This window comes from Rousettus aegyptiacus, unplaced genomic scaffold (assembly GCF_014176215.1).
Source record: "Rousettus aegyptiacus isolate mRouAeg1 unplaced genomic scaffold, mRouAeg1.p scaffold_m13_p_7, whole genome shotgun sequence".
NCBI classification, from domain to species: domain Eukaryota; kingdom Metazoa; phylum Chordata; class Mammalia; order Chiroptera; family Pteropodidae; genus Rousettus; species Rousettus aegyptiacus.
Window position 1 is genome coordinate 105,542,079 of NW_023416310.1, and position 24,360 is coordinate 105,566,438.

Genomic DNA, 24,360 nt, shown 5'->3' on the forward strand with positions numbered 1-24,360 from the left:
GGGCGGCGCGCTGCAGGCCCCAGACGGTGCCCACCTGTGCTTGCCGGTGCCCATCCGCTGCCCCTCGGGCCCCTTCTGGGGCACAGGTAGGGACCACACAGCTCTGCTGCAGCAGGGCGTGGGAGAGCCTGCCAGGGGTAGGGACCGAGTGAGGTCTTTGGAGCCAAGGTGACTTTTGGAGATCCCACCGCAGTTGGCTGGGAACATTGAGCTCAGAGAATGAGCACAGGCACTGGGTTGGGCAGCCCTGCAGTGAGTCCTAGCCTTTCTACCAGGCCTCAGTTTCCAATAATACTTCTTCCTGGGGTTCTGATTGCTCCCTTCCTCTCCCCCTAAGGCCATGGGTCATTTGGACTCACTGAGGATTCTTCACAGGATGGAAGGGAGGCAATTCCCCCAGGGAAATGAGTTAACTTGCCTGGGCCCCTTTCACAGGAAGCTCGAGGGGATAGAGTCTCCGTGGCTGAGCTGGAGGCCCAAGAGTTGGAGGATAAAGAGCTAGGCTGGGACCTTGGTTGCGTGGGTGGCCTCTGTAGCTCTTGTGGGCCTCGATTTCCTCATCTGTAGAATGGGGATGTGACCAGGCAGGAAAGAAGCTAGAGAGGCCCCTTAAGCAGAGTTGGGCCTATGGTCATGACTGACTCTGGTGCCACCTTAGCCAGCACTAGAAAGTGTCTGTGGTTGGGACTAACAGCCAGATGGTCCCCAGCTCTGGCTCATTCCTGGGCCTGGTCACAAGTCTTCGCTTTTGTGTACCAAGTGGAGGCTTGGCTGGGAGCCGGGCTAGGCCTTGGCCTCTGCCTTGAGTCAGGGACTGCCGGGTTGGGCACTGGCCGCAAAGCAGGGTCTCAGGGATAACCAGCTGATGGAAACAGGCTGTGACCAGTGTGTGGACTCTGATTCTTGTCCTCAGCCCCTGTCTCAGCAGGGAAACTGAGGCCCAGAATGGGTTATAGCTTGCCTGGGGTGGCACAGCAAGTAAGTGAAATGCTGGAATCTAAACCCAGGACCCCTTGACGTCATACCTAAAAATCAGCCTGGGTGATGGGCACTGGAGGGGGCCCCAAGCAGGATCCCGGTGGCCTTGGGGTACACATCCTTGTGCCAGGGCACCCTGGCTGGGCTGTGGTCTATCCTTTGTGTGCAGGCACAGCTCCCATGGGGTCAGGTGGAACTCAGACCAGAGCTGGCCTAGGGACTACTAGTCTTAGAGCCAGTCTGGGTTTAACCCTCCACCCTTACCCTGGGCATTCCTCTCTGAGCTTCTCTGAGCCTCAGTTGCCTCACCTGGACCCTGGAATGACCATTCCTACAGTGGGGAAACATCCGTGAGAAGTATATGTGAAAGCAGAAGTAAAAGTGTGTCGTGAGCAGGAGGTGGCATGCGGTGGCGGCTGAGCCTACCTGCTGGGGTCCTGAAGGGGAAAGGGGCCATCTCTCTCTCTGGTCCTCCTGGGGGCCCTGTGCCTCCAAATTCTAGAGAGTCTTAGAGCCATGCGCTATTAAGAGCTATGATTGACGCCTCCTCCAGTGGAGGCCGAGGAGCCAGCCCTTCTTGGCCAGAGGCGGGTATGCCCATCGGAGCTGGAGGGGCCTCCCAGGACCTGCATGTCTCATGGGGTGGGGTCCAGAAGCTGCCCTAATTCACCTCTGTGTCCTTTCTAAACTTTCCCCAACCACTGTTTGAGACTAGGGAAAGAGGAGACGGGGAGGAAGCTGTAATTTCTGGAATGTAGATAGTCCCATTTTTCAGAAGGCAAACTGAGAGGCAGAGAGAAGTTAACAGCTCCTGGGTGTGGGAGCTGTTTACTTTGCATATGCATCCTAGAAGGGATGCATAGGCAAATGGTGGAGGAAGGACAGCACAGAGTGTGGAGCAGTCAGTGCCATGGGCCAGAATAGCTTGTGTGGGAAGAGACAGACCCCTGGACCTGTGAGAACCTGGCCTCCAGGCGGAGGGGCAGGAAGGGTGCAGCAGCCAGTGGGAACTACGGTGGAGGTTTGAGCTTGTGGGGTGGCTGCTGCCCAGTAAAGTGGAGCAGGTGTATCCTGTGCCCTCCTCAGCTCACACAGACTGTACAGTTTTCTCAGGGGACCAAATCCAGCCAGAGGACAATGCTATGGATGGTAGAACTTTGGTCTCATTATGATCAAATGAGTGGGTGTTATAAACGTCTCTGTGAGAAAGAGGAGGCTACCAGGGCTGAACCAGGTAGTATAGGAAGGAGAGGCAGGATGGCAGCAAGAAAGAGCACTGGGCTGGGTGTCAAAGGGGTGGCCTCCCAGCTCCTCCCCAACTGGCATGGAGGCTTTGGGCAGGAGTGTTAGTTTCCCTGGGACTCAGGCGTAAGGGGCGTTGACAACCATCTCTTCCTTCCAGGGGGATGGTGTGGACCAGATGCAGGGAAAGATTGTGTGTGGGCCGTATACAAATATAGTTATCATACTGCTCCCAGTGCGGCTTCTTGAGGCCCCATGAAAATAGGAGAGGGGAAATTGGGAGAAACTTTGATGAGCGCTGCATAGAAGAGGGAAGGGAAGGCCCCAGGGACCCCGCCTAGTCAAGTTCCTAGTTGAGGCTGTTCTCACTCACCTCACCCCCAGAGGCTCTGCTTTGGGTTCTGATCCTATTACTGACTGGGCTACATCCTCTACCCTCCGGGACTAGGCATGTTGAGGTAATGGGACAAAGGGCCAACCATGGCCTGTGGCCAGGTCAGCTCCCTGCCCCTTGGGGCAGGGTCCAGGGTCAGGAGTCTCCCGTCTTCCCGACAGTGCTGAGGTGAACTTTGTTGTGGTCAGGAACACACCTCTCATACCTGCGGCTGCACGCTTTATGACTAGTTGTCCTGTGGCTGCTGACTCACCTCTGAAGAAGGGGGCAAGACAAAACAAAAGAGTTTGGGGTGGGGGGCGCAGATCCAAGATCACACCGCAAAGAGATGCCAGGACTGGCTGTGTCTGGCCAGTGTTGAAGAGCCCTGGGTTTTGCTCACACAGTGAATGCCAGGAGCCTACCACCATCTCCAGTGCCCAACTCCATTGCATCTCCACTGCCAGCCCATCGCCACCGTCATCTCTGCCCCACAATCATCACTGCCGCCAGCTCCACCTGCCTTTCCACTCGCATCGTCACAGACGTCACCAGCATGTCCATCCCCGCCTCGTCACCACCAACACCCCTCCCCCGAACCAAACTGCTGTCCCCGTCCCCAACCTGCTTCCAAACCAGCACCAGGACTACCTTGGTCACTATACTTGACCCTGACTCCATCACGCCAGCACCTCCGCAACATTATCTCCATCTCACGGACAATGGCTCATATGATTCTGAGGACTTATTAATTTCTTCTGAGCAGCCTGGTCCATCTGCATTTTCCAGCTTGGCTGACAGCATGTGGGCTGCCCCAGCTATCATCTCTAGGAACCTTGGCAAGCCAGCAGTTTTCATAGCCACTTCCCAAGGGGTACTGGCTAGTGTCGCTCTACGGATAGGACTGAAATTGTAGTCCTTGGCTTTATCCACACTCAGCTCACTCTGTCCCTGACCCCTACATTTGGCCTCAGAGCATGAGCACAGTGATGGGCACGGGGGAGAGATGGGAGCAGTGTCCATGTTGACTTCACTGGCAGTAACAGCCATAAGGTAAAGACGACCCTACAAGATGCAGAAGGAAGGGATTTGCATTTGCTGAGCACCTACTGTGTGCCAGGTGCTGAGCTGGCACATTCTATTCTCATTCCCCTGCCCCCCACCCCCATCACTTATTGTTATCCTTCCCATCTTACAGATGAAGAAACAGGTCATGGAAGGGCAGTCGATGCCTAGTGATGCTGTGCTGCTTCTTGCCTCAGTGAACTTGAGCTCTTCAAACAGAGGGGGTAGTGCAGTGGTTGAGGGAATGAATTCTGGATCCCAAATGACCTGTTCAGAGCATGATCTTATCATCGATTCTCTGTGTGGCCTCAGGCGAGCCCCTTACTCTCTCAGCCTAGGTTTCTTAGCGGCCACCTGACAGTTGTGGGAATAACGAGATCATGTGTCTAATGTGCTTGAATCAGTGCCTGCTACACAGTGGGCTCTGAACTCTGAGGTCAAGTTCAGGGTCAGTTTCAGGCCGGGGCTCTGGAACAGGCTCAACTACCCTGCTAACCGTCTTGGTTTTCCTGACTCCCTGACCCTGGGACATCGGGAAAATGGGCAGACGGTGATAGGAGCTTGGGGAAGAACTGCTGAGTGGTGGTGGTGGGTGCGCTTGGGTCAGACCCACAGGGTTGAGGGCTCGCTTATTGAGGAAGGCCCCTTCCTTCCCCAATGTCTCTTCCCCCAGGTCCCTCCAGACAATATGGTATGGCCGTGGCTTTCCTGCCTCTTGCTTCCTGCCTTCACAGTGTCTGGTGGGTGCTCTTCCTCTCCTACCAGAGCAGCACTAACCTGGGGACCTTTGGGGTTCCCTCCTCATCAAACACCCAGCTTCATTGACCCAGCCCTGTGCTTGGCTGCCCTGGGGAGGTCTGGGGAGGAATACAGACCCATTGGGTGAGCTAGGCTGAAGTTCGATCAGTGGGCTGGTGTGTGCTCCCACAGGGGCAGGTGGGGGGTGGGGGACAGTCTTTACAGTGGTGTCCAGATGTTCCAGTGCTCTGTGCTCCTATAGTGGCAGCCAATGTGGCCCCAACATTCTTGTCCAACATGACATCAGTGACCCTGCCTGAGGACCTACCAGTGGGTGAGTAACCATCCCTGTGCTTAGACTGCGCCAAACCCTTGCCCACTAGTGTCCCAGAGGCTCCTGTGTGGGCTCGTTCCCCATCCTGCAGCTCCAGGGTATGCCATGGGGCAAAGGTGGCCTGAAGGGAGTTTGTTCCAGAAGTTTGAATCTTTTCAGCATTTGGGTCATGGGCCCTCACACAGCATCAAATAATCCAGACTTACCCAAGAGAATGGTCCTTCCATTTCCCATCTTTCAATCTTTCTGGTTTCTGCAAGGAGAAAGTATCCATTTGGTCCCAATACTTCTCTTACACCTCTCACATTGACTAATCTCTCTCCACCCCTGCCTGCCCCACCACCCCCTGCCCCAGAAGTTAACACCTTTGCTTGGCTCTTAGTGCCTTTGTTTGTAGAGTTACCTTCTGTCTATGGCAAATGAGATGAGTTTTCTATTTATAATAGTGACCTCATACTTGCTTTTAAAATAAATGTATACAATAAGTGTAGTAATTGACTAAAAGGAGAGTCCTAAATAATGAGACGTGGATATGGTAAAGATCATGGTAGTGTACGGGAGAGAGTGATATTTGGGAAACGTCATTTTGGATGAAGCCACAGGGACTGGGTACCAAATTCTCAGCAGGCAGGATATGAGCTGGGGAAGCAGAAATGGTAGATGACTATATTTATTGGGATGTAGAGTCAGCTGTGCATAACAGACCCCCAATAGAGGTGTAAGCAAGGTCAGGGTTTATCATTTTCTCACATACCTGTCCAGAGCAGTGAGTTCAGGGCTATCAGAGGCTCAGTTCTCTTTCTCACACTGTTCTGTGCTCTGTGCTTCTGGTGTCCGGCATCCTCCTCCTTCTGTCTTCAGGCTCTGCCTTCCTTAGGGTGTGGCGCTCCTCCATGTGGGCCAAGAGGGTCCACGCCACACCCCAAGGGGGCCCGTCCCTTTCTTTTAAGGACAGGCTCCAGATTTTATACATGCTACTTTTGCCCATGTCTAATTGGCCAGAAGTTAGCCACATGCCCATACCTAGCTGCAATGGAACCTGAGAAAGGAGGTCTTTCTTCTGCTCTGTCATGTGAATGCTGGGGGACAGTTTGCAGTTGGCAGAGTCAGAATTGGGATCCCAGTTATCCAAAGCTACCAGATGAAGGAAGAGACTGCATTAAAGAAGGTGGAGCCCAGACTCTGCCCTGGGATTTAGAAGCCGGGTCTGGGTACATGAGTAAGGGTGGGGGATGGGCTTTGTATCCTGGTCATTCCCTGTCCTGTCTCTAGGTGCCGAAGCCTTCTGGTTGATAGCTAAGGACCAGGACCAGGACTCTCTGACCTATGGAATTAGTGGCACCTATGCCTACTTTTTCACTGTCTTCAAAACCACTGGAGAAGTGAAGCTGGCCAGCCCACTGGACTATGAGGTAAAGGACAGTAGCCTGCGAAAACCCTGCAAGGGGGACAGAGGACATGGAGAACCCTGGGAGCCAGCGTCCTGGGTGGGTGGGGGGTGCCCTGTCTGTGCTCTCATCCTGAGTGGGGGCTTAACTTGGGACCCTTCTCTCCGCCTACTGCAGACACTCGACGTGTTCTCAGTCACCATCTCCGTGAACGACGGTTTCAACTCAGTGAGTTGAGGTGGCATGTGGAGGGGAGGGCGGTCCAGTGATTAGGGGACTGGGCCCGCTCCTGACTTTATCCCCTGCCTCAAACAAGCAGAAAGAGTCCCAGTTAACAAAAAAATAATATTTATTTTAATCAAAATTATACTTGTCCACTTTTTGTTACACACCATTACCAAGATTTAAATATTTATTATTAATTCAGTTATATAAGTACATGGTTTATATTATAAATGTAACCGTATTATTAATATACATATTAATAAAAAAAGAATGCCAAATACCTCCCTATTCTAGCTTCTCTGAGATGATCACTTTCAATTCTTTTGGCTGAATGTGTTGGCATTGACTCTCATTTTTCTAAGCAACACGTTTACATCATTGTGCCTTGTGTCTGTAAAACCTGAGAGTTATGTCTTTATAACTTATTCCCTAAGCCCCATCCATTTAAGATAATCATTTCAATGACTTGGATATTCAGGAATACATTCTCTCTGTAAACATCCCAAAAATTGCAGGTAAAGGTCAAGTCCCTTTGGGCAACCCTCCCAGCCCCCTCCCACCGGAAGCCAGGTCTGGATACATGAGGAAGGATGGGGAATGGGCTTCGCAGCCTGGGCCTTCCACTGTCGCTGTGTTCTTTCATTCCCTTTCGATAAATGTTCATGTACACATATGCATCTACAAAAGAAAGAGCACAGTTTTTTGCACATTTTTTGAAACCCATGTGGGATTCTGTTGTACACATGGTCTTGAACTGCCTTGTCTATTTTACTACCTGCCTTGAACCTCTGTGTTTGCGCTTCACTGTCCCAGCCTGGAGACAGACCATGGTGCTTTGCTAATCTGCTCTGATGGATGCTTAGCTTGTCCACAGCTTTACCTGATGGCAAACAAAGCTAAAATGAATATTCTTGCAATAAGAAAGGCACATTTTAGATTTTTAAAAAGTGACCTAATGAGGTCTGCAGCTTACAACTCCAATGGTTCAGTAAACATGAAAAAGAGAGAAATCAAACAATGAGCAAATCTGGGTGAAGGGTATAGGGAGTTCTTTGTACTATACTTGCAACTTTTCTGTAATTGTATCAAATAATAGGTTACTCCAAACATTGCCTAATTGTTCACCTGAGAAACTATGCTAATTTGCTCCTTGGCTCAGATGTTCCTCACTTTGTTTCAGGAGCGACATTTTCTAGGCTTACCTGTACTTTCTTCCTGCAGGTGCAGAGGGAAATGCAGGTGATCGTGGAGGACAGAAATGACAATGCACCTGTTTTCCAAAACACCGGTTTCTCCACTAATATCAGTGAGGTAACATATGTCTTAATGGGGTATGTGTCAGGGGGAGGTAGGCATCCTAGAGGCTCTTCTCAAAAGTAGGAAGGATCCAGGAGAGCCAGCAGGGGATCCGGGACCGAGAAAAGCACCTGCTAGAAGGGGTGGCTGCTGGAACCAGATTCAGGGGGATGTAACCCCATGAACAATAGGCATAGCAACATTTGACCATCAATCAGACTGCCCTGGGATTCTTTCAGCTCTGAAAGAAAAAAAAATGGTATTGATTTTCTCATGTATCTGAAAAATTTAGAGGTTTATCTAGATTCAGGCATAGCTGGATCCAGGTACTCGAACCATGTCATCGAGAAGAGATTTCTCTCCACCTCTCTGCTTCTCTTGTTGCCTCCATTCTGGGGTAGGGGGGCACGTCTCCCTTACGGTGTTAAAAGTGTCTTCAGCAGCTCCAGGTTCACGTCCTACCATTGTGCAGCTTCAACACAGACTGTCTCAGCCAAAAGCTTAGCGCTGACCCACTGGCCCATTTTGGGTCATGTGCTCATCAGTCTGGAGGGATGGAATGCTCTGATTGGCTAGGTCTGTATTGTGGGCCTTCCTCTTTAGTAAGGGGAGGCAGCCCACCTTGAAATGCATGGGCTGGGAGAGGCACCCCAGTGGTTCCTGAGCATCAAACAGTGCCCGCTCCCAAATCTTCATTACTATGTGGCTTCGAAGACCCATGAGTTAGGGCCCCAGGTGAGGCCAGACAGCCATTTGCCAGGCTCTGATGGAGCATCTACTATGTTCCAGGCGCTGTCCTTGGTGCTGAGGATATCTGGTGAACAAGACAGACCTGGTGGCCACCCTCAGTAGCTCACATTCTAGTGAAGAGAGTGGACACTAATCAAGGAAGCATTAAATAAGCAGGATTATTTTAGACAGTGTTGAACTCCATGAAGTTCATAAAAAGGGAAAAGTGATAGAAGGTGACTGGGGAGGGGACTGCTTTAGGTTGAATGGTTAGCAGAGGCTTCTCTGAGTGACACCTGAGCAGAGACCTACATGGCAAGAGGAAGCTGGCAATAGGATGCTCCAGGAAAAAAAATGCTCTAGACAGGGGAACAGAAGATGCAAAGGCTCTGAGGTGGGATGAGCACTGAGTGTTCTAGGTACAGCCAGGAAACCAGTGTGGATAGAGGGTGGAGAGCAAGGAAGTGAGGTCAGAGAGGTGGGCAGTGGCCTGTCCGTGGAGGGTTATGGAAAATGCATAGACTGGATTCTGGGAGGAATAGGGGACCCATTGGAGAGTTTTTAGCACAAGAGCGATTCATGATTTTCAAAGATCTCTTTGGCCTCCATATGGAAAGAGTGAGGTGTGGATAGGCATTACAGGTCCAGGTCCCAGGGGACAAAGGCCTTCCAAAAGAACCTTCCAGCTCTGCAGGGTGCTGTCTGTAAGCTATAGAGAGCTCACAAAGATGTCTGATCAGGGAAGTGAACATCTTGGGTTCTAGAATGATCATTCTGTAAGTCAGAAGTCAGCTTGAGTGGTGGGGAGGCTGCATGGGGAGAAGAGGAATGGGGGGGGGGACTCTGTTCCGTGCCCTTCTCCCCCCACCCCGTCCGCCTGCCTCCAGAGACCCAACCAATGTGTGAAGAAAAAGGAAACATTTGTGAGGCACTGGGTTTCAGGCCCTGGAAGGTGCTGTCATGCTGTCATATTCCTGTGGGACAGTTGGGAACACTGAAGCTCAGGGCCGGGGACGTGATGCCCTCGGGCGTGAAGGAGATGGAAAGCTCATAGGTGAAGCGTCCCTCGTTACAGACCCTGCCTGTTGGCTCCCTGGTGTTCTCTGTGCTGGCGGAGGACAAAGACTCTGGGTCTGCAGGCGCCGTGGTGTACTACATAGAACGGGTGAGTGCCAAGTGTGGGCCCCACTGCTCCTCATGGCCACCAGGGGGCAGCATTTCCCACACAACCTGCAGGGGCCTGGAGGGCTGGGGAGGACCGCAGCTGTGCAGTGGTCCAGCTCTGGTCCTTAAGCCTTCTGCTGGCCCCAATCTGGACAGAAGGAGGGTACCTTCTGCAGACAGCACGCTTCATCCCACCCTCTTGCCCAGGGGTACTGTCTGAGCCTTTCTTGAGTCTGTGTCATACCATCTGGTAGTAGAAACTAAGGCTTGTAAATGGAGGCTCAGAAAGGTTAAGTGACCTGCTGAAGGTCACAGGGCTGGCCAGTGGTAGGTCTCTCAGAGCAGGCGTTGGGGCAGGGCCATGGGGGAGCCAGGCCTGACTGTGCGCTGCCTCAGGTCATCCCTAGCACCTCGGACAGCCAGCACCTCTTCAAGATCCTGCTCAATGGCTCCATCATTCTCAACGGCAGCCTCAGCTACAACAACAAGAGCGCCTTCTACCAGCTGGAGCTGAAGGCCTGTGTGAGTGGGGTGCAGGCTCAGGCGCAGGTGGGAGGGCACTGGGACTGCGGTCCAGCTCACGAGGCCCATCTCCCCTCAGGACTCAGGCGGTTGGTACCAAAACAACTTCATCAACCGGTGCTCTTCACCTTTCTTCCTGTCAATCTCGGTGATCGACCAGCCGGACCTGGACCCCCAGTTTGTCAGAGAGTCATACTCAGCCTCCGTGGCTGAGGACGCACCCCAGGTGTGCTGGGGACCTGAGGGGAGATCCTGAGTGGAGATGAGAGGCAGAGAAAGGGTCTGGGCCACTGACCATGGCTCCTTACAGGGGACCTCAGTGCTGAAGGTGGAGGCCGTGGATAGAGACAAAGGCATCAATGACCGCGTGATCTACAGCATCTCCAGTGAGAACGGGGGTGGCCTCAGGCTGGGGCTGGAGCAAGGGAAGGGATAGAGGCTCTGTCAGAGCCACTGAAAGCAGCTATTCCTGCTGCCTCTTGCCAGACTCCACAAGGCCTGGCTGGTTTGACATCAGCCCAGATGGGGTGATCACAGTCAGTGGTTCCTTGGACCGTGAGCAGCTGCTGGAGGAGAATGAGGAGGTGCAGGTGCAGGTCACGGTATGTGAGGGGTCCACCACCGCCTTTGCCCCCCCTTTCTAACCTCCGACCTTTGATCTCAACTCTCTCTGAGTGCTAGTTCTCTGACCTCTGACCTCTGGCCCCGCTCTGTTCTCAGGCCACCGAGGAGCACCTCAACATCTATGGGCAGGAGGCAAAGGTGAGCATATGGGTCACACTGGAGGTGACTGATGTCAATGACCACAAACCTGAGTTTTTCAACTGTAGCCTCCCGGCCTGCACCTTCACCCCTCAAGAAGCCCAAGTCAACTTCTCTGGCTCTGTGAATGAACATGCTTCCACACGCATTCCCATCGATGACCTCACCATGGTGGTCTACGACCCAGACAAGGCAGGCGCACCCAGATGAGGGGTAGGGGGTGGTGGGGGGAGATGGTGGGAGATGGCTGGCAGAGGGAAGTGCAGACTGACCCGTAGAGTAAGGTGCCGTGGTGCGGGGTGGGGGGTGAGTGACGGGTGATCATGAATGGTGGTGAAAATCAGAGCTGTTGGGTGATAACTTGGAAATGGTGGGAGGTGCTGTGCTGGTGGGTAGTCTTGTGCTCAGGGCAGTGCTAGGTGGTGGTGAACAGTTGAGTGGAGGTTGGTGCTGCATGCTGGGTGGTGTTGGGGGTTGGTGAAGTTGGGGTCGGTTGGTGTGCTGGGGTCGGTACTGGCTATTGGTGGATGAGGGCCATGCTGAGCCCAGAGTGGTCTGAGAGACTGTGAAGTTGGAGGGTATTCTTAAGTGGCGGGTATTGAGCGGTGGGCAACTTGGATGGTACTGAACGAGGAATAGCTGTGGAAGGTGCTCGTTTGGTATGAAATGTGGAGTGGAGGGTGGGATTGGGTGGTGGTAAGTGGGTGGGTGTGTTGAGTTGGTGGGTAGCGGTGAGTCGTGTGGTGGGGTGTGGAGTGGTGAGGTGTGGGTAATGGAGTGATCTAGGCATTGGTGTGGGTGTTGGTGTGGGTCGTGGAGGGTGGTGAGGGGTGGCCCGTAAGGAAGTCTTATTGTGATGTTTCATGGGAGTGAGTTGTGTGTGTCTAGGCTCTATCTCTGCATCCCAGCTCTGGAGCCCACGGAGCCCACATTTGTAGGGACTAATGACCAGCCCATCCTCCCAGGCCCCTCCGTGCCTCAGTCTTCTGAGAGCGCCCATCTTATGGGACCTTGGCAGTCAGGGTTTTCTAAAGTAGGAGGCTGCAGCCAGGTCTTGGGGGAAAGGTGTGGGTGGGTGCGTTACAGGGTATGAGGTCCTTACTATATGGCCCACTCTACAGGGCAGCAATGGTACCTTCCTGCTATCCCTGCGGGGCACTGATGCCGAAGCCTTCAGTGTGTCCCCCGAGCGGGCAGCAGGCTCAGCTGAGGTGCAGGTGCTGGTGAAGATCCCGTCACTGGTGGACTATGAGACCAAGACGGTGATGCTGGTGCAGGTGAGGGGTGCTCTGGGGCACCAGGGAGCTCAGGCCATGGGTGCTCTGGTCTCAATGCTTCTTTCCATCCCCTATCCTCAGGTCGTGGCCACTGACTCGGTCAGCGGGAACTCCTCTGTTGCCTTGGTGACCATCCACCTTAGAGACATTAACGACCACAGTCCCACATTCCCTCACAGCCTGTACAACCTCAGTGTCCCTGAGCACAGTCCAAATGGCTTTGTGGTCACTGACAGCATTCACGTAAGTGATGAGGGACAGAGTCAAGATGAGGATGTGAGGGACAGGGTCAAGATGGGCTGGAGATACGCAGAAAAGGGCAGACCAGGGACTATAGCCCTGCCTGAGTCTCCATATCATCTGATGCCTTCAGGTCCTAGGAAGTGTGCATCATGTGTGAGTGCGTATGGGGGTTGTGTGGGGATGCCTGTGTGTGCATCGGTGTCAAGATGCTCCCTGTGTATCAGGAAGCAGGATAGCTTTGTCCCAAGTCATGTAGTTGGCAGTGGGTGCCATCACTTGCAAACAGTATGCCATTGTCTATGTCTCTGCCTCATAGGCCTTTGACCCAGACACAGGCGAGGGGGGCCACATCACCTACAGCCTGCTTCCAGGAAATGGGTGAGGTCTCAGAGTGGGCGGGTGGGGGCGAGCGGGTGGTGGGGCTAAGGTAGATGGATAAAATATAGAGCACCACTTACATTGCAATTTCAGATAAACAGTGAATAATCTTTTTTTTGTATAAGTAGGTTGAGAATATTCCATGGTACAACAAATTTTGTTGTTTAGTTGAAATTCAAATTTAAGTGGATGTGCTGTCTTTTTCTTCACTCAATCTGGCCACCCAAAACAGGGCAGACATCTTCGAGGTGGATCCTGACTCGGGGACAGTGACAGTGAGAGACAGCGAGCTGCTGGACCGGGAGAAGCAGGCGGTATACAATATCACGCTGCAGGCCACAGATGGCGGGGGCCTTTCATCCTCCACCACGCTGCAGATCCACCTGCTGGACATCAACGACAACACTCCGGTGGTCATCGGCTCTTACAACATCTTTGTTCCAGAGGAGACAGGCAGTGTCTCCGTGACCATCCAGGTGCGAGGCAGCCTGGACCCAGTGGGTGGGACAGGGCAGGACACTGAGCCTGGCTCTGTAGTCATTCTGGCCCTTGGTTGGAATCTGGGCTCTGCTGTGTGGCCCTGAGAAAGTCAATTAGTCTCTCTGGGCCTTGTTTTCTCTTTGAAAACTGAGGGCAATTGTAGTACTTATTCCCAAGGTCATTGGGGAATAATGAGATGGATACTGGATGTAAAGTGCTCGGCATAGAGCCTAGCCCAGAGCAAGCCCTCAAAAATGTATTGCTCTTTTTAATTCAGGCCTCTGCCTCATTCTGAAAAGGATTTGCAGTGGTTTAGATGAAAAAATAAGATAAACAATGGAAGAAGTAAAGAGAGAAAATAAGGATGGCATTGTTAAAGGACACAAAGGTAGATCTAGTACTCACAGTTACTGCTTCGGTAGATCTAGAGCCACACAATTACTAAGAATGGGCTGAAAATTTAGTTCTGAGCTTTCTAATGGCCAAATTAAAAAAGGAAATGAGATCAATGGCTGGGGTCACAGAGTCTATGAGGTAAAAACCCACTATTGGCTCCAGAGAAACACCAAAGGAGACTTCTCTGAGTCATCTGGAAGAGGGTCTTGTGAGAAGCAGGAAACCAGGTCATCAGAATAACATACATGTGGCCACGGAGCCCACCCATCTTTCTGGGACTGTGTGCTTTCCAGAGCATGTTCTCGTCCCTGATCTTCTGACAGTCTTTGTGAAGCAGGTGCTCTAATGGTCCCCATCTCACAGAAGGAGAAAACAAGCCAAAGAGATTAAATGACTCTTCTGTGGTTGTACAGCCAGTGAAGGCAGCACTGGGCTGGAGGTCAGACTTCCCTACCCTGAGACCTAGGCCTTTCCCTGCTGCTCTGTGATGCTTCTCACCCTGGTCTGTGAGCTCCTCAGGCAGGAGCATGTCAGATCTGCTGCTGTAACCACGGTGCCCAGCATGAACCCTGAGAAGTGTTTGGTGACGTAGCTGGCCTGAGTTCAGAGTGCTGAGGGATGAACAGATGGGGTCAGGCTTTTGGAAAAACCATTTCCAGCTGCCTTCTCAGGAGGCATTTAATAATCAAGATTCCAACAGAACTGAAATGAAAGAGCTGAAGGTGGGGGTGGTCAGGGACGAAGGGGAAAAAATTGGTTCCAAATCAGAGTAGCCCAGCTCTGGATTCAAAGCCACATTTGCTGAGCACCTACTAGGCAGCAGGTCTTTTGCTGGGCCCTGAGATGAATCCACCATAATCCTGTCCCCATGTGACTCTCAGGGGAGAACACTAAACAGTCACCCAAGGGTGTCACCTGTTCTGTGTTGAAGGTAGCACAGGGGTAATGGAGGCCCAGAGGAGGTACCAACCTGGCCTGGAGTCAGGCAGAGAAGGTGTAAAAGGCATTCAAGTCGAGGGTGTGGAGCAAAGGCCCAGTGGCAAGAATGAATCTATTGTATCCTCTGTGCTGGATCACCCCAAAGACGAACCAAGCATGCATTCAGGACGCTGGCAGGACAAGAACACACACACACACACACACACACACACACACACACACACACACACACACACACACCCCTGGGTAAAGATTCAACCATTTAAAAAATACAGCATCGAAGTAGTCAGTCATGGGAAAATCAGAATCATGTCAGACTTCCGCTTATTTTATGTTTGTTTGTTTGTTTAAATTTTTAACTCCATCATATACTGCTCTCACGCACCTTTCCACACTAGAATATCAGCTCCATAAGGGAACTCTCTTGATCCTGGATTGATTCCCAGTGCCTAGAACAGGGCTGGGCACATGGTAGGTACACAGGAAACATTTGTTGGGTGAATGAATGACCTCAGTGCTTAAGATCTCAGAAGCTCTTGCAAGCTGTTAATTTGACTCTCTTAGCTAGGAGACCGAGGCTGGGAGATTGGTTAGCATCCCACTGGCTTCATGTCCAGTTACTGCCCTTGTGGGCCAGCACTAGAAGGGGAGGCCAGGCTGCAGAGGGTAGCGGGGAGGCTGGGAGGCTGACGAGCATCTGATGGCTGCTGCCCCACTCTGCTTCTCTGCACAGGCTCACGATGATGACCAGCCAGGCACCAACAACAGCCGTCTGTACTTTAGCCTGCTGCCCAGTCCCTACAGCCATAACTTCTCAGTGGACCCTGACACAGGGCTCCTCAGAAACCTGGGACCCCTGGACAGAGAGGCCATCGACCCTGCCCTGGGGGGTCAAATTGTGCTGACGGTGCGTGTGTCTGACTGTGGCATTCCTGTCCTCAGCACTGAGGTCAATGTCACCATCACTGTGGAGGTAAGGCTTGGCTCAGCCAGGGGCGGGGGGCCAGGATGGGCTTCCAAGAAGATGGCCAGCTCCCCACCTTCCCTCAACTCAAGTAGCATTTTGTGAGTGGGTAGATCCTCTTACATCCCTGAACTAGTCCTTGCCATGGCCTTGCGAGCAGGAACTATTACCCTATTTTTCAGTTGAAGACATTGAGGCCCAGAGAGGTCAAAGTCACACATGAGGCAGAGGCAGGGCTCGATTTGACTCAGAGCTATGCTCTTAGCCGCTCCTGCAACTTAGGAAAGTCTTGATGGGCCGATTCCTTCTTCGCAAAGGCTGCTTCATCATCTGTGTAGTGGGTAGTGCTGCCTCAGGGAACCAGGGTCTATGCCTCAGGCCAGAGGAGTGGGTTTCTCAGACTGGCTCTGAGGAGGCTTAGCCCTGGGGGCTCTTGAAGTCCCCAAACTCAGAGCTGCCCCTGCCTATAGGACATCAACGACAATGTGCCTGTCTTCACCCAGTCGAGTTATACCTTCCCAGTGAGGGAGAGGGACCCAGGTAAGTCCTCCCTGGGCCAGGGAGGGCCTGAAATGCCCGAGGGAGGTGATCACAGAGGGTGCCTCCAGTGGCCTTGCCAGGGGTCACTCCAAACTCTGCCCCTTGTCCACAGGAGTGCTGGTGGGAGTGGTGAAGGCCTGGGATGCAGATCAGACGGAAGCCAACAACCGCATCAGCTTCAGCCTATTAGGGGGCAGTGCCTACTTCATGCTCCGGGGCTATGTGCTGGGGTCTGGGTGGGCTGAAGGCCGCCTCTGGCTGCCCTCAGATGTGAGTCTGGACTATGAGACCCAGCCCTCCTTCAATCTGACGGTGATTGCGGAGAACCCAGACCCCCAGGGGGCTGAGGCCACAGCAGGAATCTTCGTGCCTGTGGAAGACGTGAATGATGAACCACCCACCCTGGATGTGTCCTCGCTCCGGGGCATTCGTGTAGCTGAGAATGGCTCGCAGCATGGCCTGGTGGCTGAGGTGGTTGCCCGGGATGTGGATACACAGGCCCAGCTGGAGGTGCAGCTTGTAAACGTCATCTGTACCAAGGCCGGGGTTGACGTGGGCAGCCGGTGCTATGGCTGGTTCTCTGTGCTGGCCAATGGCTCTGTGCTCATCAGTCAGAGTGAGGCCATCGACTATGAGATCTGTGACCTAGTCACGCTGGTTGTGCGGGCCTATGACCTCACAACGGATCCCCGCTTCCAGGCCTACAGTGACAATGGTGAGGCGGCCTGGCCTGCGGGGCTCGGCAGGCTGTAGCACGGGGCGGGGCGTGGCAGGCAGCCCTGGGCTAGAACCGGCAAAGTCTGGGTTCAGATGCTGGCTCCAGCCCTTGACAGCTGTATCACCGGGAAAGTCAGGTTGCCTCCCCAAGCCTCAGCTTCTCCATTTGTCAGGTGGGGTTGGGGTAGTAGGTTGGCTGTGCAGATCAAATGAGAACATGCCTGTGAAGTGTTTAGTGCAGTGCTTGGCACATAAGAAGCACTTAATGAATATTATTATTTTGTGAGGTTGTGTAAACAAAAGAGCACACTTCAGAGTCAGATGTGTACTCGTGTCCCACCGTTGACACCAAGTAGTAATAATAACCATATTTGTGGCATATACTGAGTCCTTACTACAGCCAAGAGCTATGCCAGTCACCTTGTAAGCATGTCTTAATTTTATTCCCACACGACTCATGAGGTAGGTGATCCCCATTCATTTTATAAATGAGGAAATTGAGGCACAAAGTGGGCAGTTCGATAACCTAACTTACACAGCTAGATAATGTTATGGCTGGGCTGGGCTCCATCCTAGCCCATTGGCCTAGCTGTTTGACCTTGGATAAGTTGCTTACTCTCTCTGAGGTCTGGGAAGGAAACTCCCTTCCACAAAGGCCAGATGTTAGGAGCTGGGGAGGGAAGGGAGCATGGGTGATGCCTGGGAGGGAGGCTTCTAGAAGCATGGCTGAGGCCCATGCTTTCTGGGTGAGTCCTTTGCCTAGAGACCAGAGCCAGCAAATCTTGTCCCCTAGGAAGCCTCCCCATTACCATCGAAGACGTGAATGACAATGCACCTTATTTTCTGCCTGAGAATAAGACTTTTGGTAAGCAGCAACCCTCTCTCTCCCTACCCGCACTGTGCCCTGTCAGGACTGCCTTTGGGTAACTCCCTTAGACCCTCCTCAAGCCCCAGGGGGCCCTTGGAAAGGGAAGAGACCTCCCATCCTGCTTTCCCACAAAGTTCCAACAGGAGGGGAGACCTGAGTGTTTACCTCAGCACTGCCCCAACTCATCTCTAATCCTGGGCTAGGCTTTCCCTTTCTGGGCCTCAGTTTCCCCATCTGCACAATGGGAAGTGGATGACCTGATAACTAATGGTTCAGGGGTAGTTGTCATGAGGGTCTCTGGAGGTAGAGAGCTTGAGGGTAGGTTTGGGGGGATGCGCTGCACTCGTGGTCAGCATGTGGGCACTGGTCCTGATCCCACTGACCACTTCTTGTCCATACTTGTAGTGATCATCCCGGAAATTGTGATGCCCAGCCAACAGGTAGCTTCCATCCGGGTAAGTCCTTGGCTCTAGCTAAGTCACCTTAGCTCCAGGAGACATGGGGCTAAGGCCTTCAGACCTTTGAGCCACCTCCAAAATGTCTTAACACTGGAAAGGAAATTTATTGGCTCCAACATATGAAAAGAAAACCCCAGAATGGAAATGAACACGCCGGCCTAATTGATATGATTAAACTTCATTAATTGTTAAATTTAGTATTCATAAAAATTTCATGACTATAAAAACCACATGCAGGCTAGATTTGTCTCACCACACCAGAATTCCTGAGTATTACAGAGAAATCATGGTGACTGTAAATTAAATGAGCTCCTTGTAGTTAAATAATTTCCAGAGAAACATCATAAAAAGACTTTCAGTTTTTTATGGTGTTGGATGCAGGTGTATTTATTAGAAGGTGGTAGCTATGCCGTGCGGTGGGTGTGGTGTTCCACACAGCCTGGGGCCTTGGCCAGCCAGGCCTCTTTGTGGCCTGGGGAGTCGCCATGCCTTTCTGGAACTCAGTTTCCCTCAAGGACAAGAAGGCGGCAGTCACCTCTTAGGGTTGAGGGGTGGTGACGGTCTGGTGCCACTGCCTGTGCTGTGGAAAGGGATCAGGTATAGGAGATGTGCAGCCTGGCCTGCCTCCCTGCTTAGAGCCGAGTCTTCAGTAGGACACAGTCTCTCTTAGAGCCTCAGTTTCCTTCCAGATATTGGGGTAGTAATTCTCCCTGTCTAGGTTCTTGCAAGCCTTAAACAGTTTTTCAGTCTTCAGCCAATTGCCTTCCAATGTCACGAGTCTGGCCATGGCTTTGAATAATTTTCTTGAAATCAACTCTTTTTGAAACTTAAACACTAATTTTGGCCTTATCCTGGACAGTGACATCAGTTGATTCGTGGCTCTGCATGTTGCCTATATTTTTTTCTAAAGACACTAGAGTGAATAAAAATGTTTGCAGCCTCGCTGCCTCCTGCCCTCCCCAGCCCCCTCCCCTGCCCCTGGTCATTTCGTGATCTGCTAGGGGAATTCATGCTCACATCAGTAAGCACTGAAATGAGGGCTGCAAGAGAAGGCGCCTGGCACACAGTGGTTGCTCAGGAAGCCTGAGCATCCCGTGCTTGTGCATGTGTGTGTCAGCAGGTTGGGGGAGCAGAACAGGATTTCCACGTGAAAGAGACTTTGGGTGGTTGCCTGCTCAGTTGGGGGGCCAGAGCCAGGGAGTTGCCCAAACCTGAATTTGTTTAAAGCATTTTCTCAGTTGGGGTGGCACGTGGAAGGCTGATAGAGATTATGGGGACCAGCCACCCAGGCCACCCTAGCCTCTGGTTCCTGCTGGGAGCGTTGGGGTGCCTGGCCTGGTCCACAGAGGTTGTCTACTCTTGCTTCCAGGCCAGAGACAATGACTCAGGGAACAACGGGGCCATCCTGTTCTCCATCCTCCAAGTGAATTTCATCACTAAGGATGGGACCGTGATTCCTTTCCATGGCTTCTTCCGGATCTCCACCTCCTCAGAGGACAACGTGTTCATTGGCAACATTGAGTAACTGTGGGCAGACCCTGGATGGGAGCGGGGTAGCAACGGGGGGTCCTCAAGGCAGTGAGTTCCCCACCCTTGGAGGTATATAAGTAGTTTTCAGAGAACTCTAACTTGGTTCCAAGACTGAGCTGTGCCCTCTTACTTTACTTACATAGGCTGGTGACCAGCCTTGATTCCACTCTCCAAGGCACCTACCAAGTGACAGTCCAGGCCCAGGACAGACCTTCTGTAGGTCCTGCCCAGGAAGCTAATTTCACCCTGAATGTGAGTGTTGGGCACTGCCTCCAGCTCCCAGGGCCCTTGGCCAGCTGCTGGGTCCCTTGTGCCTCATTGCTCCCCATGCCCTCCTCCCACAGCTCTTCACTGTGGACCAGAGTTACCGTGTGAGGCTGCAGTTCTCCACCAGCAAGGAGGAAGTAGGCGCCAACATGGAGGAGATTAAGGCGTAGGTCTGGGGCACCCGGAAGGAGACTTTGGGGAAGAACAGAGCCTGGGACCCTGGTCCCTGATAAGACCTTGATAGAATGTCTCTCAGCCCCGTCTCAGACTCACTCTATATCTTGTCCTTGTCTTTGACCCTGTGTCTGCACTTCCTTTCTGCATGTCCCCAGAAACCTATGGTTGGCTGGGCAGGGAGAGGTCTAAATAGGGCTGCCATGAACAGTTGCTAAGGCTCTGCACTTGCACAAGGGCTCTCTGCTTGCTTGGGCTTCCTTGTCTCTTTGCCCAGAGCTGGTATGTGCTTAGCCAGTGGAGCCATCCAGGGAAAATGCCCCTTTCTAATTTATACAATTCTAATTCCACTGACAGAGCCCTAGCCACAGGCCTAGGTTAGGGCCCCTCCCCCAGGCTTCTGTGACACATGCACCCTCTGTAGGGCTCTCGCCCAGGCGACCAGGACTACTCTCTACCCAGTGGACATTAAGGACATAGTATCCACAGCTCGGTGAGTGCCCGCAGGCCCAGTGGTTGGGGTCAGGAAGAGAAGCTGCAGCAGGAAGGTCCTGCTGGGCGGGGGTGATACTGGGCTGCTGACTCTTCACTCCCGCCCCATTCCAGGGCCCGAGGCCGTTCCTACCTTGATGGCTACTTAGTCTTCCCCAATGGGTCAGCCCTGACACTTGACAAGCTGAGTGTGTGAGTGGGGTTGCCCTTAGGGTGGGCAGGAGGGTGATCAGGAAGCCTGTGGGATGCTAATGTCCCTCGGGCCTGAGCGGGGCTCTGTGGACAGGATGATCCGGAGTGACCAGGACGCGCTGATGCAGCTGCTGCAGCTGGGGCTGGTGGTGGTGGTGAGTGTCAGCAGGTGGAAGGAATGGGGGAGTGGGGCGGGGATGTTGACCCCAGAGCCTCCCTCACACTCCTTCTCTTCCAGGGCTCCCAGGAGAGCCAAGAGTCAGACCTGCCAAAGCTGCTCAGTAGTGTCATCATCGGATTGGGAGTGGCTTTGCTGCTGGTCATTGTGATCATGACCATGGCCCTTGTGTGTACCCGGAAGAGGTGCTGCTCCCATTACCCTATGTCTCCAGCCCAGCCTCTCCCAACCCCCAAGACATCGGAGGGTGGGTTGGGGTAGAAAGAACTTGGGCTTAGATGTCAGGTATGTCTGTATTCAATCCCCAGTAACCTGTTGTGGCATCTTGGGCCCAAGCCTCAGTTTCCTCATCTGCAGAATGAGTATGACACTAGCTTCCTCAAAGCCCTCAAGGAATCATTGTGCATCTCACACCCAACAAGATGTCTGGCACATACTATGCATTTAATAAATGCTGCTTTGTTTTCTCTTTCCAATATATTTGCAGTCAGCTGCCACATCTGGGTTTGATTCTAGGCCTTGCCACTAGCCAACTGTGTGGCCTTTGATGAATCCTTTCCCTTCTCTTACTCTTACTTGTACCCTCTGCAAAGTGGAGCCAACTCTCTCACCTGCCAGGGTCATCGTGAAGTCACACTCCCAGGGCCTGCGCCGGGCACACAAGTGGGTGTGCAGGGAAAGTAGTGACCCCTTTCCTGGTTCCCCACAGATACCGTCGGAAGCTTCGGGCTACAAAGGCTGCCAAGGAGGCCCGGAGAACAGCAGCGGGGGTGATGCCCTCAGTCCCTGCCATCCCTGGGACTAACATGTACACCACTGAGAAGTGAGCAGGGCCTGAAGGCTAGGTAAGAGGCTCCATGGGGCAGCTGAGGTCCACACTTGACTAAGCCTTCTCTCCAGGGCCAATCCCATGCTGAACCTCTCTACCAAGGACCTGGGTTTTGAGTCCCAATCCTCTTCCAGCGACCTGGACCGTATCAGGTAAGCAGTGCCTCTCACAGACAGGCTGGTTGGTGGTGGTGATGGTGCTGATGATGCCGGTGCTGTTGGTGGAGGGGGCAGTGATGATGGTGGTGATGGTGGTGGTGATAGAGGTGACAGTAACGATGGTGGTAGTGGACATGGTGATGATGGTAGTGATGTCGATGGTGGTGGCGATGGTGGTGGTGGCAGAGATTTTGGTGATGGTGCTGGTTGTGATGCTGATGGTGGTGGAGGAGGTAGAGGCAGTGGTGGTTCTTGACCACAGACAGGAAGGCCTGGGCCTGCTAACTCTCTGAACTCTATCATCTCCCCTACAGCCTCAACTCCCTGGATGACAACTCTGTGGACCTGGAAAAGGACAAACAGGAAATCAAGGCAAGATGGGGGATAAGTTGTTGTCCGGGGATTCTGAATTGGGGTCCTTTTATGAAGGGTGGGGTTCAGGAGAGAGCAGAAGGACCTGCTGCTGACTTGGGCCCTGGGACACCCTATGGCTCTATAATGGGGTCCAATCCTTGCCTCTACCGTTCATTGTGACACCAAGTGGGTAACTTCTCCCTCTGGGTCTGTTTTCTCACCTGTAAGTGGGGATCAGGACGCCAACCACCCAGGGCTGTTGTGAGGATGAAATAAGAGTGGGTATAAAAACCACCTGGCACAAAGCATGTGCTAAAAAATCTGGTTGCCTACCTTTACATCCTTTATATAAAAGCTGGCGGGGTGGGGGAAGAGCTCTGGTGGTGAATTTAACCTAGTAAAGGAGAGAAGGTAGGCTCAGATAAACAAGAGTACCATCATTTGTTCAATAAGTTAGTGGGTTCAATTAAATCAAGCGTTCACACAGCCTGGGCTGCTGATTGGAATCATGTGGGGAGCTCTTTAGAAGCACGGGGTCACAGCCCAGGCATTCTGGCCTGGTGGCTGAGGTGGGCCTGGCATGAACCTGTTGTTAAAGCTCCAGGGGTTCTCACCTGCAGCAGGATTGAGAAGCACCAGAACAGATCATGGGTAGGGTGGGGGATGGGTTTACACCCTAGAGGGGTGGGCCGCCAGATCCGGAAGGAACTACTATCTCTCCTTCCCACTTTGAAAATCACCACTGGAGTAGAAGCACTAAGGCCCATCGAGCTTTAATAGTCTGCAGTTCTGTGTGTCTGTGGGTGGGGGTGGGGGAGTGGGCGTAGGTATCCACCAGCCATCACCTTATCCACTCTCCTCTGCGTGCTGCCTTCAGCCAGGCCCTGCTCTCTGGGAGTCCCCATCCTTCCTTCATGCTTCAATACTTACTTTCCCTTGAGGATGCCTTACATGGAATGTGGTTGACTTGGTCAACCGCAGCCTCTTGTGGGCATTAAAATACCAGAACGTTGCACAGGTACCTGACTGTAACATGGAGGCCTCCAAACAGGCCCCCAAGGATGGAGGTCATAGATAGCAATCCAGGTTGCCAGGCAGCAGTGGAGGCCTCTGGGTGGATGGCTCATCTCTGGTTGAAGATGGTTTGAGGCAAAAACTCCAGTGAACATGTCTAGAGAGAACGGAGGCATAAGGGAACAGTTTTGCCTGCCAGAGCTAGTGGCCAGACAGGTGACTCCTGGAGAGGCCAAAGCTGACTCCCAGAGGGGAGTGGAGTCGGAGGCCCCAGCACTGTGGCTGGACCTGTGGGCTGAGGAAGGGCAGAGAGCTCTGAAAGAACAGTCTGGAGAGGGAGAAGTCCAGGCTATTGAGAGCCTTCAAAGCCAGGAGAGAGCTAAAACTGTCTGGGATGGCAGGGTTTCACTGTTATTTCCAGAAGCTGCCTGAGGCTCTGCTCCCTCTCCTGCAGCAGTAGGTGGGCTTTGGAGTCTCTGGGAAAGCCCAAGAGGCCATGGGTGCCTGCCATGGGGAGCAGGTGACAGGAAGTGACGTGGACTGACTCCTTGGCACAGGACCTAAGCTAAGGCCTGGCATTATTCAGGACGACGTGCTGCTGTGCCCACAGATAGGGTAAAGGCCAGAGTAGATTCCTCCTAGGCCCAGCCCTTCACCTGAGCCCAAATGCGTCTCCAGTGGCCACAGAGACCTCTGGGACACACCCAGGAAACAGACCCCGGGAGGAGCCGAGGAGTCTTCAAGCCCGCCCACCCCCTTAGGGCCTGGGGAGATTACCCCCACCTGGCCTCTGCCCTTCACCTCTCTCCTCTCTCTCCCCACAGGAGCCCTCGCACAGTCCTGCAGGGTCAGATGCAGAGCCCCTGAGTGCAGTGCTGTCAGGAAGGAAGGTGGGCACGGAGGGCCAGCAGCAGCTGTCCTTCACCAACACTGGCCTGGACACCACAGACCTGTGACGAGGGCCCTTCCACAGAGCCCCACATGGGCCCCGACTCTTCTAGTCTACCTCAGAAGAGGCCTTGTCTCCCCCAAACTATACCTACCCTCTCTGAACATAATAATATATTGTGTTAATCTGCCCCCTTGTGCTTGTAGC

General features: G+C 52.9%; 1 protein-coding gene across 1 annotated transcript; it reads left to right on the top strand.

Moving 5' to 3' along the window:
- CDHR2 (cadherin related family member 2) lies at nt 1-24,343 on the top strand. Its single transcript, XM_016158418.2, has 32 exons — nt 1-86; nt 4,332-4,398; nt 4,659-4,730; nt 6,003-6,142; nt 6,296-6,346; nt 7,565-7,654; nt 9,444-9,533; nt 9,929-10,054; nt 10,134-10,280; nt 10,365-10,440; nt 10,541-10,656; nt 10,775-11,008; nt 11,938-12,093; nt 12,175-12,336; nt 12,653-12,714; nt 12,947-13,190; nt 15,263-15,502; nt 15,964-16,033; nt 16,146-16,748; nt 17,544-17,615; nt 18,024-18,073; nt 19,446-19,597; nt 19,750-19,858; nt 19,951-20,039; nt 20,472-20,540; nt 20,654-20,731; nt 20,826-20,886; nt 20,970-21,094; nt 21,619-21,732; nt 21,810-21,890; nt 22,211-22,268; nt 24,089-24,343. The coding sequence occupies exons 2-32, from the start codon at nt 4,347-4,349 to the stop codon at nt 24,218-24,220; spliced, it is 3,921 nt and encodes a 1,306-aa protein (XP_016013904.2). The 5' UTR covers nt 1-86; nt 4,332-4,346; the 3' UTR covers nt 24,221-24,343.
- The last annotated feature ends 17 nt before the right edge of the window (nt 24,344-24,360 follow it).